Source organism: Oreochromis aureus, linkage group 22 (genome assembly GCF_013358895.1).
Source record: "Oreochromis aureus strain Israel breed Guangdong linkage group 22, ZZ_aureus, whole genome shotgun sequence".
NCBI classification, from domain to species: Eukaryota; Metazoa; Chordata; class Actinopteri; order Cichliformes; family Cichlidae; genus Oreochromis; species Oreochromis aureus.
Genome location: NC_052962.1, coordinates 37,691,975 through 37,705,007, shown reverse-complemented (window position 1 = coordinate 37,705,007; position 13,033 = coordinate 37,691,975). Strand labels below are relative to the sequence as shown.

General features: G+C 42.6%; 1 long non-coding RNA gene and 1 gene segment (V, D, J or C); one reads left to right on the top strand and one right to left on the bottom strand.

The window, feature by feature from the left end:
• Positions 1 to 6,066: 6,066 nt before the first annotated feature.
• LOC120435824 lies at positions 6,067 to 7,273 on the bottom strand. Its single transcript, XR_005609948.1, has 2 exons — positions 7,236 to 7,273; positions 6,067 to 6,546 (listed from the first exon to the last, which is right to left on the bottom strand). It is a non-coding gene; the product is annotated as an uncharacterized LOC120435824 (long non-coding RNA).
• A 3,275-nt stretch (positions 7,274 to 10,548) lies between these two features.
• LOC120435435 lies at positions 10,549 to 11,059 on the top strand. The segment is given in 2 exon segments: positions 10,549 to 10,600; positions 10,708 to 11,059. Coding segments are annotated over 2 exon segments (384 nt in total).
• The last annotated feature ends 1,974 nt before the right edge of the window (positions 11,060 to 13,033 follow it).

Genomic DNA, 13,033 nt, shown 5'->3' with positions numbered 1-13,033 from the left:
GATGGCTTTTTAAGTAAAGGTTTAACTACAGCCACCTTGAAGGCCTGTGGTACATAGCCGATTATTAGAGATAGGTTGATCATATTTAAGATCGAAGAATTAATTAATGGCAGGACTTCTTTGAGCAGTTTTGTAGGAATGGGGTCTAAAAGACACGTTGATGGTTTGGAGGAATTAATTATTGAAGTTAACTCAGAAAGATCAATTGGAGAAAAGAGTCTAACTTAACATTGATGGTACTAAAAGTAGCTGTAGATAATATTACATCTGTGGGATGATTATTGGTAATTTTTTCTCTAATGATAAAAATTTTATTTGTGAAGAAGTTCATGAAGTCATTACTAGTTAACGTTAAAGGGATTGTTGGCTCAGTAGAGCTCTGACTTTTTGTCAGCCTGGCTACAGTGCTGAAGAGAAACCTAGGGTTGTTCTTATTTTCTTCAATCAGTGACGAATAGTAAAATGTTCTGGCTTTGCGGAGGGCTTTCTTATAAAGCAGCAAACTATTTCTCCAGGCTAAATGAATCTACGGCATGTTTAGGTACGAACCGGTGGGTAAAATCCAAAGAGCTAAGTAAATAAGCAGCTTAATTTCCATGGATCGTGCTAACTCGTAGTTACGATGGTAAATATCCGCAATAATGGGAGACTCAATGGGAGTCGACTCTTCTGATTCACTACAAAGCACTCTCTAAGCACGGCTCTTAGAGCTGATGCTTTTGTGCATGACACATTATCGAACGTTACGTTGTGTGTAATGGATACTGTTGACTCTAAATCTCCCGACCAATATGTCGATCTGAGACAGCAAGACCAAGACAGCGAGACCAAGACAAGACCGAGACCAAAGTCCTTTGAGACCAAGACAAGACCAAGACCACCTAAAAGTGGTCTCGAGACCGGTTTCGAGACCAAGACCAAGAGAAAGACTCTCCAACATGTGCATCTGAGTCCCTCAGACTGTTGCTAGCTGTGATATGTCAAAACAAGTGGAAAGTGAATTCAATGGACATTAAATCTGCCTTTTTGCAGGCAACGGAACTGTCAAGAGACATTTATCTTCGGCCCCCACGTGAAGCTGGCAAGGACAATGTTCTATGGAAATGAAAAAAGTGTGTGTATGGACTTGCAGATGCTTCACTTTATTGGTACAATAAGGTCAAAGACATTATGCTCAAAACTGGCGGTAAAATATCGCAGGTTGATCCCGCAGAGTTCTGTTGGCAGAATGAACAATCTGAGATTACAGGAGTGCTTGCATGTCACGTTGATGATTTCCTTTGGGCTGGTTCAAGTCACTTTGCAACTCATGTCATTCTTGTACTGAAATCTACCTTCCTTGTGGGCCGTGAAGAACATGACAGCTTTTCTTATGTTGGCATGGACATTTGTACAGTTAATGATGTAATAGAGGTGCATCAACAACTTTACATTAACAACCTACAAACGGTTCAGTTACAAGCAGCACGGGCTGTACAGAGGGATGCCTCCTTAAGTGAAACAGAACGGGAGCAACTCAGGTCAAAAATAGGACAGATTTTGTGGGTTGCCAAACAAACGAAGCCTGATGTTATGTTTGACACACACAGCCTGGGATCTAATATCAAAGATACAACTGTGCAGTCCATTCATAACAAGTTATCCGTAAACCTAAGGCAGAGGAAGTGACTCTTAAGTTTCAGCACTTGGGTAACAGTGAGGATTTGGCATTGGTTGTTTTCAGTGATGCTTCATTTGGCAACCTTCCGATGGCGGTACTCAAGGAGGGGCAATAATCATCCTTATGGGTAAAGGAGGACAGTTTTGTCCTCTCTTTGACAAAAATCAGGCGTGTGGTCAGAAGTACACTGACAGGAGAAACTCTTGCCATGTCAGATGGAATAGACAGTGCAGTCTTCCTGGCAACACTTTTTTCTGAACTTACAACTGGTAACACTGGTCTGAATGCTCTTCCGTTGATCTGTGTGACTGATTATCATTCCTTGTTTGATGCACTCAAGGCCACTGAGCAGGTTACAGAGAAGACACTGAGGCTAGAAATGAGCAGCATTAAAGAGCTCATACAAGCCAAGAAAATAAGACAGGTTTGTTGCTCAGATTCCAAATCCCAACTTGCTGATTGTCTGACAAAAAAGGGAGTTTCACCTTTAACCCTTCTAAAAGCACTAGATGAAGGAATCTGGACACTGTGATCCTTTGTTTACTAAGTTTTCCTTGCATTAAAATGCACTATTGTTTATTGTGTGCAGTGAAAGTATGCTTTAAGTAAAGCAAAGCACATTGAAATGTTTCCTGAATGTTCAACAATACTGACAAAGGTTTTTTGTTTTGTTTACATATATATGTATACAAATGTTTAAAAGGGGGGCCCGGTCCGGATGGGCCTGGGCCCCCCTTTCCCTGGCGGGTTGCAGAGTATGGGGGTGCCTACTGGGGTCAGCGGGGGAGCTGGCCCCAGGGAGGGGTCACTTGCCCCTCCCTTCCTTCCCTCCCCATCTCCAGCTGCCTCCCTCTTCCCGCTCCACCACAATCACCCACACATGCAGGGCCTTGGGGTAGGGGTGTGTCACCAGGGTGCAGAGGAGACATCCCCCCCCTCTGTCCCCTTCTGGCTGCCTCCGCCTCAATTTTATCCCACAACTTAGACATTCACATTACTCACACTCTCATTACACATACATATAGGATCTTGGGGGTGGGCACGCTACACGGATTCCAAATTACCATCAGGGTGTACACCTCACCCCTGGCGTCGTTGCCCACCTCTCAATTTTAAATACACGTAGACATTGAGGGCTAGCAGGAGGGGCTATACGCTTACCTGCTGCTCTGGCAGGTAGCTCCATGCCCTCCTGGGTTTTAAATGCACCTTAGAACACACATACATCAACACTACATATGAGCGGGTGGAGGGAGGTTTGAGTCTTCCCACACCCCGTTCTCTCTGCGGCCTGCTGGAGCGGGGGCTAGGAGGAGGAGTTGGCCGTCCGACTGGGGTCTGGAATGTGGGGCCTCCCTGCTGCTGCGGAGTCGGGCGGTCTGCTTCTCCCACCGCAGGGAAAAGGGTAACACCACCTGGGTCTGGGCGCAGTTTCCCCCTCCAGGGGCAAGGGTACCTAGACCCGGGGCTTAGAGTACGCTTGGGGAGTGTGATTGTGTGTACAGTGTCTCTCTATGTCTGTCTCCACGTTGGGTGAGTGTTGAGTAATTGTATATGAGAGCATGAGGGTGGGAATAGATGTTTGTATCTGTGTGTGCCTGTATGTCTGTGTCTATATGTCAGGTTGGGTATCAGACCCCACCTCTCTGGGGACATCTCAGGCCCTCCAAGGTTTGGAGGCCCATCTCCCCCCACCACTTCCCCTGCCGGTGGCAGACGCCCTCAGACATCGGTGCGTTGGTGGTTCTTTGTGTCCGGGGGTGGGCGCCCAGGTACCCACCGCTCACTCCTTGGCGGCTGCTTATCGGGGCCTGGAGCCTGGGGCTCGCTCGGGCCACTGGGATGGGCGCCCTCGGCCTCTCGGCCTGGGGCTCGGTCACTCAGGCACAGCTGGCTGCCGGCGGAGCTCACGGGCACGTCACTGCAACCCCCGGCTTCTGCTCCGCGGCTGCTGAGTGACCCCTCATCTGGGACTCTCCTCAGCTCTTTCTGGGATAGTGGCGCGGCTGCCCCTCTGTTGGTCTTCCTTGGTCTCTTGTGTTCTGGGGGCCTCTGGATGTCTGGAGTTTTGATCTCCTCCATACCTGCTTCATGCCCTGGAGGTCGGGCAGTGGCCCCCCACACCCTCTAGCAGATCATTACATGAAGGAACCTTTTAAAAACAAGCGCGTCCATGCTCACAGGTGCACACACGGGTGATCACACACAAACTACACCCTTTTTGGCTCCTACCTCAAAGCACACTGTGCGCTGTCGATCTCACGTGCTGCACCATAATGTTTAATATTTAGTATTTACTGTCATATTCCCATAGATCATTGTGATCTTGTTTATTACTCTCGTTTTCTTCTGCTTGCTTTCTTTTTTCTTTCTCAACAGGTGATCCAGGTGATCGATATATGTATTTTTTCTCTGCTTATTCTGTTGGTTTTGGTTTTGCCCTTTTTCCCGTCCCTCTTCTCAGCTGTTTTTCTTTCCCTCTTTCTTTCTCCCTTTCTTTCCACCAGTCAAGTCTGTCCTGTATTCAGCAAGTGAAAATAAAATAAACAATAAAGGTGAATCAAATGGACCATTACGGCAAGGCTGGGATGGTCCATTTGGTAAAGTAAATCCGTTGGGCATCTTTCTTCGCCTTTAGACAATAATTCTGATGGCAAAAGAACCAAACGGGACAGGTTAAGAAAAAAAAAAAAAAAAAAAAAAAAAAAAAAAAAAAAGGGGTTTATACTTTTATTTTTAAAAAAGAGAGAGGGAGACTGTTAAATTGTTATTTTCTGCTATATCGTGAGAGTTGTTGTTATTGTGTGTGAGCAGTAAAACATGGCGTAAGGAATAAAGCGCTTGGAGTGAGACTACGACGTCCTGTCTTTTGACTTTACAGTTTTCTTTAAAATACATAAATTATTTCTATTTGCAAACAATGATGAAATCATTTCAGAAAAAAAAGTTTTATTACTTCACCAAGCTTTCAGTAGTTTGGCCTCTAAGTATATCTTTGACATGTCTACAGCCACGTCGTCAGATGCAGATCTTTTAAATGTTCCCAGAATTAGAACTAGCTGTGCTGAAGGTGCTTTCAGTTATTGTGGTCGTCTGATTTTCATCCTTGCTGACCTAAATTCAGTTATATCTGTGCATATGTTTAGAAAGTACAACAACTGAAATTCATGATTTTTCAGGTTTATATTTTCAAAGTCAAAGTTCTGTAAAAATATTTTTGAAAAAACATCACTGAGAAATAGCAGCATGCACTGGACTGAGTCAACACATTTCCATAGAGAGCCACTTAAGTTCATAAACGTCTCATTTACTTTGCTAGCACCCAACAATCAGGGATTCCAGCTCGTTTTACAGGCAGTGGATCAAACTCTGACTTCACTCTGACCATCAGTGGAGTCCAGGCTGAAGATGCAGCAGTTTATTACTGTCAGTTTTCACTATCCTAACAATCAGCTTGTGTTCACACAGTGAAAAAGAGTCGTACAAAAACCTCCCTCAGTCAGACTGAACAGAAACTAAACTGACTGCTGCAGCTGGAAGATACTGCAGAGACTGATACAGTTCACTGAGGACACACACACACACACACACACACACACACACACACACACACACACAGATTTTCTCTCAGCGATATTCAGCACAATATGTGCTTAATTAACTAAAGAACAAACGTTGGCCAGTAACAGAAACAAAGATCAATCTTAGTAATGACCTTTGACCTTAGCAGTGGAAAAAAAGACACTAAATGTATAACAAGCCATAAAAATCTGACGACAAAAATCTGAAAATGTTCCTGATCAGTGAGGGTCAAAATAAAAACAACACACCTGTGAATTTAAGATTTTACCGTAAACATCTCATCAAATACGAAAATGAGTGAAAAATCTGTTATTGAATTGAAGGTGTTTTAATTTTTTGAGTATTTCTTCATATCATCGTTCATTTAATCTTCTCCTTGTTCGTCAATGAAATTAAAACTTTGTACTTCAGATTCTTTCTAATCACTCCTTGTATTCGTTGACTCTCCTGTCTGTGAGTTCTCCTCAGAACAAACAGCTCATAAGAGACACTAAAGACTCTTTCTTCTTTAGACTTGCTTTGTAGTCTGGTGAGACTGTTTCCGTGGCAACCAGGTCCCAGCATTGCTTCATGAACCAGTCTGTCTGGTACAGGTGAACAACACCACCAACAACCTACCACACACATTCATGTAACTTTGAACAAACATAAAAATAACCTGTACAATTCTAAAACTCCTTTTTCAGCTTTTGCCAAAATGCAGATCTCCTTAATGGTTCTTTCAGCCTGTGTTTTATTTTACCAGTGTAAAATAAAGACGTCATGTTGGAGTGCAGAGTTGGTCTAAATTCTTCTAAATGAAAAATATATTCATCAAGTGCAAGTGCAAAACATCTTTATTACCTAAAACATGAATGTTGTCATTATGAGAAAGAAAATAACAGTTTTAGTCTTTATTTGTTCTTTAAAAAGAAAGATGGAGAGACAGTTACAGAGTTGAGAATGAGAGCATTAAACCAGTATCAGGTTGAGTCAGGTCAGGACTGGGAACACTGGACTCTCCTCAGTGGCTCTGAGACCAGAGTCTGGCAGCCCTGGGTGGCCTCACAGGTCACAGAGCCCACCTTCATCCAGCGGTCTGCAGGGAGCCTCAGGGTGCTGCTCCAGCTGTAGAGGCCGTCATTCTGCAGCACCACGGGGCTCCTGCTCTCCTCCCAGCTGATGCTGCCACTGCCATCCACCTTCCAGGACAGACTCCAGTCTGAGGGGAAGCCCTTGTTGGCCAGACATGTGATTGTTGCAGTCCCCTGCTGTAGCTCCTCACTGGAGGGGGGGCAACACTGTCAGGATGGGACGGGTATCACCTAGGAGACACCAATCAGCTTAGAGCACAGGGAGCACACAGCTGTCAATCAAACCACAGACAGTCGGACACCTTTACTGTAAGAGCTGATTTTCTCCGTTAAGAAGTTTCTGTCAGGTGTTTTTTCTGCTCCACCAGTCATTAACTCACACATTGTTTCACTTCCCTTTAAGAAAGCTCTCATGCATATCAGCACAGAGAGAATCATCACACAGTTTGACCTGAAATATGTTCAAACTACACTGGAAATAAAAGAAGCAGATGTGGCAACATTTACAAAACAAGTTTGAAATTATCAATATTGTACATGACTTACATTAATATTAACTTTAAACAAATAAATAGAATATATATTCAGTGACACAAAATGCTCTTCATGTATATCTAAAACAGTTTTTAAAGTTCACATAAACTCAAAGTAGTTTCAAACAATACTTGACAAACTAAAGACATCAGAGATCATATTTATATATATTATTTTCCAGTTTTAATTTGACTGAAATGTAGACATAACATTTTGACAGAGCAGATCTGAATCACCCTTCATGAAATAAGAGGATGATAAAAAATTCCAGCATCAAACCTCCTCTAAATTTTCGAGCTTTTCTCTCATTCAAAAATCAGAAACGAAATAGTTTAATGATATTTAATAAAAAGACAGTATTTGATAGTAAACCAGAATAAACTTACTTCCAACATTCAGTCTGGTTCCTCCACCAAACGTGTACCACAGTGATACAAACTCATTGAGGCGCCGTACAAAAACCTCTGACTGTAGAGAGACACGGCTCTCTGACTCTGAAACAAACAAACTCAACTAAATAATTCACTGTTTGCACAGCAGCCATGACTCAGCTGATATGACTCCTTCAAATACCATCATACAAAGTGAGATGAATTACAGTTAGATCCATAAGTTTTTGGACAATGACACACTTTCACAATTTTACTCTGTACATCAACACAGTGGAATCTGACTTAAACAGTTAGGATGTGACTGAAGTGCAGACCTTCAAGGCCCACAAAACTCAGTGGTGGCAGATTTATTCTCTTATGTATTAATCAATCATATCACATTAGTGATAGTAATATCACTTTCTTACTTAGTTGTGTGCATGTGCACTACAAATAGGCCTTATGCTCTATCACACACACTGACACCGTGGGGACATTGTAACGGGAGACATTAAACAGATAGTGAGACTCCTCCTTATCAGGGATGCAAATTCTTAGGTGACGGCTAAGCAGAAAACACGGTCATAATTCTCTCTGTGAGGAGGGGGTCAAGGATGAGCTGGACTGATTCAACAAAAGGACTAGATGATACAGTCCCTGATAATGCATTGCTTTAAATGGAGAGACTCTTGAGGGATGGCTGTTTTGAGGAAAGGCAGCCCAGAAACTTTACCAGCAGCACACATCGTTGTGTGCCTCAACTTTTGGTCTTTTACCCAAGCTTTTTTCCTTGGTTAGGTTTAGGGATTAGAAATCTGATCTACATTATCATATTAAAATTTGGAACACATTGTCATTAGTGGACCTTGGATTCATCGGGGGTTTCGGCCATTATCACTAGACACCCTCATCCAAGGAGGCCCTGCCAGGGTTGATCAGGTCCCGGAGTCACTGGTTTGTGTTAAATTGTTATTTCTTCTTTCTTCTGTTTAGTTTTCTACAGTTTATTTTCTTCTATCTATTCCCTGCGACTGAGAAATATTTATGGAGCCTCACTTCTTCAAAGGGATAGAAAATGTAATAGAGAGAAGTAAGACAAGATGGGCAAGATAGGAGAGAGCAGAGAGGAGAGCCGGAAGGGGGGCGCCCAATGTGGCTTCCCACAGCTCCCCGCCGGCTCGGGCTGTACGCTCTACCTCCCCACTGCCTCCCAGAAAAGGGAAGAAAAGCAGAGGGAAGAAGAGCAGAACATTTTCCTTTCCTTTCTTTCATTCCTCCTTTTGGTTTCACTACCATGAGGTTACCTGCACAGTGCCCAGGAGGCCCTGAGACAGCTGTATCAGTCAACCAGCAAAACTTCTAATGCTATGTTTTACCCCTTTGACGCCCCCTGTTGAGGCAGGCCCACCAGGGGTCGATCAATCCTGGGCGTGTATCTCGCGGTTAGCTGACTGCCTTAGCTGCCCAAGTGATGTCAGCCCTTTTTAACCATAGCCAGCAACTGGTCCTCTCAGCAGTGTTAGCTAATTCTCTTATAGCCTGCCAGCATATATCTTTATACTGAAGGCATAGAGATATATGATATGCTATGGAATGTTATTTGTTTCGAGAGTGTTTGGGAAAGTTTAACAATAATTCAGGGCGGTGTCCTTCCTCAGAAAACTGTTTGGTGATCGTTTTCTCCACATTGCAATTTGTTAATTAAATCACTTCAAAATGCTCACTGGGTGTATTGCAGGTTATTGTTAAAGTCTAAGGGGCTTGGAAAGAAAAGCATTTGAACTTCTTTAAGTTGCTTGAAGACGTTTCATCTCTCATCCGAGAAGCCTCTTCAGACTGAGAACCTTCACAGACGTTATTGTTAAAGTTTCCACAACAACTCCTCATCTTTTAAGGGCATGAGAAGTTTTTGGAGTTCAATTTTGTATCAGCTGGTTAGGAATCACAGCCATATCTAGAGATTGTGTGCCATTTTCAGAGGCACACAATTAATTGGATAAACAAGGATAATTCTAAATATAATAATAATTTTTAATACTTGGATATAAATCCTTTTTAGACAATGACTGCCTAAAGTCTTGAACCAATGGAGATCCCCAAATGCACCAAAATGCTCTGCTAGGCCTTTACTGAAGCCATCTTCAATTTCTGCTTGTTTTTGGGTCTCTCTGCATCCAGTTTAGTATATAATGACAGGAAAGCATGCTCTGTTGAGGTGAAATAAGGTGACTTGACTATTGAAGAATATCATATTTCTTTGGCCGAGAAAGTCTCTGTTGGTTTTTAAACTCTTTTGGGGGTCATTATCCATTTATACTGTGAAGGGTTGTCCAGTGAGTGTTGCAGCACTTGGTTGAATGTGAGCAGAGAGTATAGCTGTGTACACTTCACATTTCACCCTGCTACCTCTATCAGCAGTAACATTATCAATAAACACTAGTGGCCCAGCTACACTGGCAGCCAAAACCATCAGTGCCAGAACTTTGGCTCCAACATCTTTGGCAGATGATGTGATTTGCTTCAGATCAGTTTTTCTCCTTTGTAATTTTCTCTTCCAATCATTCTGAAAAAACTTCATCTTGGAACTGTTCCTGCTCTTTTAAATGTTTTACTGGCAAAGTCTAATCCAGACTTCCAGTTCTTGAGTGTAACTTGACAGTAATAAAGTTTTTTTTTCTCTATGTTTGATTTAGTTTTTCAGCTGATTGATGATTTCTAGGACCTCATCTTAATACATGCAAATTCATCTCCTGAACTCAAAATACTTTAGAAAACTGACTCTGAGATCTTGATCATGTTAATTTGATTGATCCATCACTAAACAGCATCATAAAACTGAGCCAAGTCCATGTTGGAACCAGTCCAGGAGAAAGTCACACCAAAAGTTTAATTGCCTTGAAGATATCATTCATCATCACTTTTATAGCAGTAGCTGAATGAATGTTTAATGTTTTTAATCCACGGCACCAGTTTGTAGATCAGAAGAAGACTTAGAGATCCTGAATGAATAAAAGATAAAAGCAACAACAATCAAATACTTGGGGCCTGGAAAGTGCATCCCAGACCAAAAAAATTAAATTATACCATTTTACATGTTACTCAAAACATGCTGGCCGATTGAAATGACACCTGTGAATTCACACTGTGATGATTGCTTACATAATCATGCTGAAGTCAGTCAGATGATTTCCATAGAGAGGCACTTTGCATCAGCAGCACCATGCTCCAGTGCTCTGGGAGAGTTTATAGTCCTGAGAGTTGAACACTGGATGACTGACAGCTGTCCTTCATCACAACAGAAGCCACAGAAATCCTCCTCATCAAAAACATGACTTTGATCTGCGTCCTCATCTGGACTCTCCTCTGCTGCTGCTTCACAGGTAAAGTCCAGAGAATCAAACTCCTCTCCTCTATCAACATCTGTCCCTCTGAAATGAAGCCCACAAAACCATGAAGCTGCTTTATGTTTTTGTCTCTGTATCCTCAGAGACCAGAGGACAGATCACAGTGACTCAGCCTGGAGCAGTGAGCTCTGCTGTGGGAGGAACTGTGAGCATCAAGTGTAGGACCAGTCAGGATGTTTATGTTCATAGCAACTACCACTGTTTAGCCTGGTACCAACAGAGAGATGGAGAAACTCCCAAACGTCTTATTTACTACACTAGCACTCGACAATCAGGAATTCCAGCTCGTTTTACAGGCAGTGGATCAAACTCTGACTTCACTCTGACCATCAGTGGAGTCCAGGCTGAAGATGCAGCAGTTTATTACTGTCAGAGTTGGCACTACCCTAACAGTCAGTGGGTGTGCACACAGTGAAAAACAGTCGTACAAAAACCTCCCTCAGTCAGACTGAACAGAAACTGAACTGACTGCTGCAGCTGGAAGATACTGCAGAGACTGATACAGTTCACTGAGGACACACACACACACACACACACACACACACACACACACACACACACACACACACACACACACACACACACACACACACACAAAAGTGATTCATCAAAAAATTGCATCCTACTGCTATCGCATACATGTTGTGTTCAACTTTCAAATATATATTTAACCAAAGAACAAACGTGGGCCATTAACAGATACCAGGATAAGTCTTGTTCATTCAATTCAATTCAATTTTATTTATATAGCGCCAAATCACAACAAAAGTCGCCTCAAGGCGCTTTATATTGTACAGTAGATCGCACAATAATAAATACAGAGAAAAACCCAACAATCATATGACCCCCTATGAGCAAGCACTGTGGCGACAGTGGGAAGGAAAAACTCCCTTTTAACAGGAAGAAACCTCCGGCAGAACCAGGCTCACGGAGGGGCGGGGCCATCTGCTGCGACCGGTTGGGGTAAGAGAAGGAAAACAGGATGAAAGACATGCTGTGGAAGAGAGACAGAGATTAATAACAGATATGATTCGATGCAGAGAGGTCTATTAACACATAGTGAGTGAGAAAGGTGACTGGAAGGGAAAAACTCAATGCATCATGGGAATCCCCGGCAGCCTACGTCTATTGCAGCATAACTAAGGGAGGATTCAGGGTCACCTGGCCCAGCCCTAACTATATGCTTTAGCAAAAAGGAAAGTTTTAAGCCTAATCTTGAAAGTAGAGATAGTGTCTGTCTCCTGAATCCAAACTGGAAGCTGGTTCCACAGAAGAGGGGCCTGAAAACTGAAGGCTCTCCCTCCCATTCTACTTTTAACCCTAGAACACTATCGCAATAAATAGCAACACAATCACTAGTGCCGGGTGATTTTTACCCGATATAATATAACCAATAAAAAGTAATCAAATATATCAAAATATGACAACACATGACAAATTAGAGTGGTCTTCTTTTACTTTCAACTGTGCCATGTCTAACAAAATGAAAAAAAAAAACCCTCCTAAAACAAAATAATGACTCTGGAAAGCTGGTCTTTGGTCCACCCATTCCTGGGAAATTTGAGACTTCCCTGGTGAAGGCACAGGCTCCTCGACACATAAACAGCTGCAGGAGAGAGAAATCATGTAAATGTATTTTCCCGGGTGTAAATCACCCGGCGATAGTGTTCTAGGGCTAAATACTCTAGGAACAACAAGTAAGCCTGCAGAGCGAGAGCGAAGTGCTCTAATAGGGGGATATGGTTCTACAAGGTCATTAAGATAAGATGGGGCCTGATTATTTAAGACCTTGTATGTGAGGAGCAGGATTTTGAATTCAATTCTGGATTTAACAGGAAGCCAATGAAGCAAAGCCAAAACAGGAGAAATCTGCTCTCTCTTTCTAGTCCCTGTCAGGACTCTTGCTGCAGCATTTTGGATTAGCTGAAGGCTTTTCAGGGAGTTTTTAGGACATCCTGATAATAGTGAATTACAGTAGTCCAGTCTGGAAGTAATAAATGCATGAACTAGTTTTTCAGCATCACTCTGAGACAGGATATTTCTAAATTTAGAGATGTTGCGCAAATGGAAGAAAGCAGTCTTACATATTTGTCTAATATGTGCGTTGAAGGACATGTCCTGGTCATAAATGACTCCAAGGTTCCTCACAGCATTACTGGAGGCCAAGGTAATGCCATCCAGAGTAAGAATCTGCTTAGATACCATATTTCTAAGATTTTCAGGGCCGAGTACAATAACCTCAGTTTGATCTGAATTAAGAAGCAGAAAGTTAGCGGCCATCCAGGTCTTTATGTCTTTAAGACATTCCTGCAGTTTAACTAATTGGTGTGTGTTACCTGGCTTCATGGATAGATAGAGCTGGGTGTCATCTGCATAGCAGTGAAAATTTATGCTATGTCTTCTAATGAT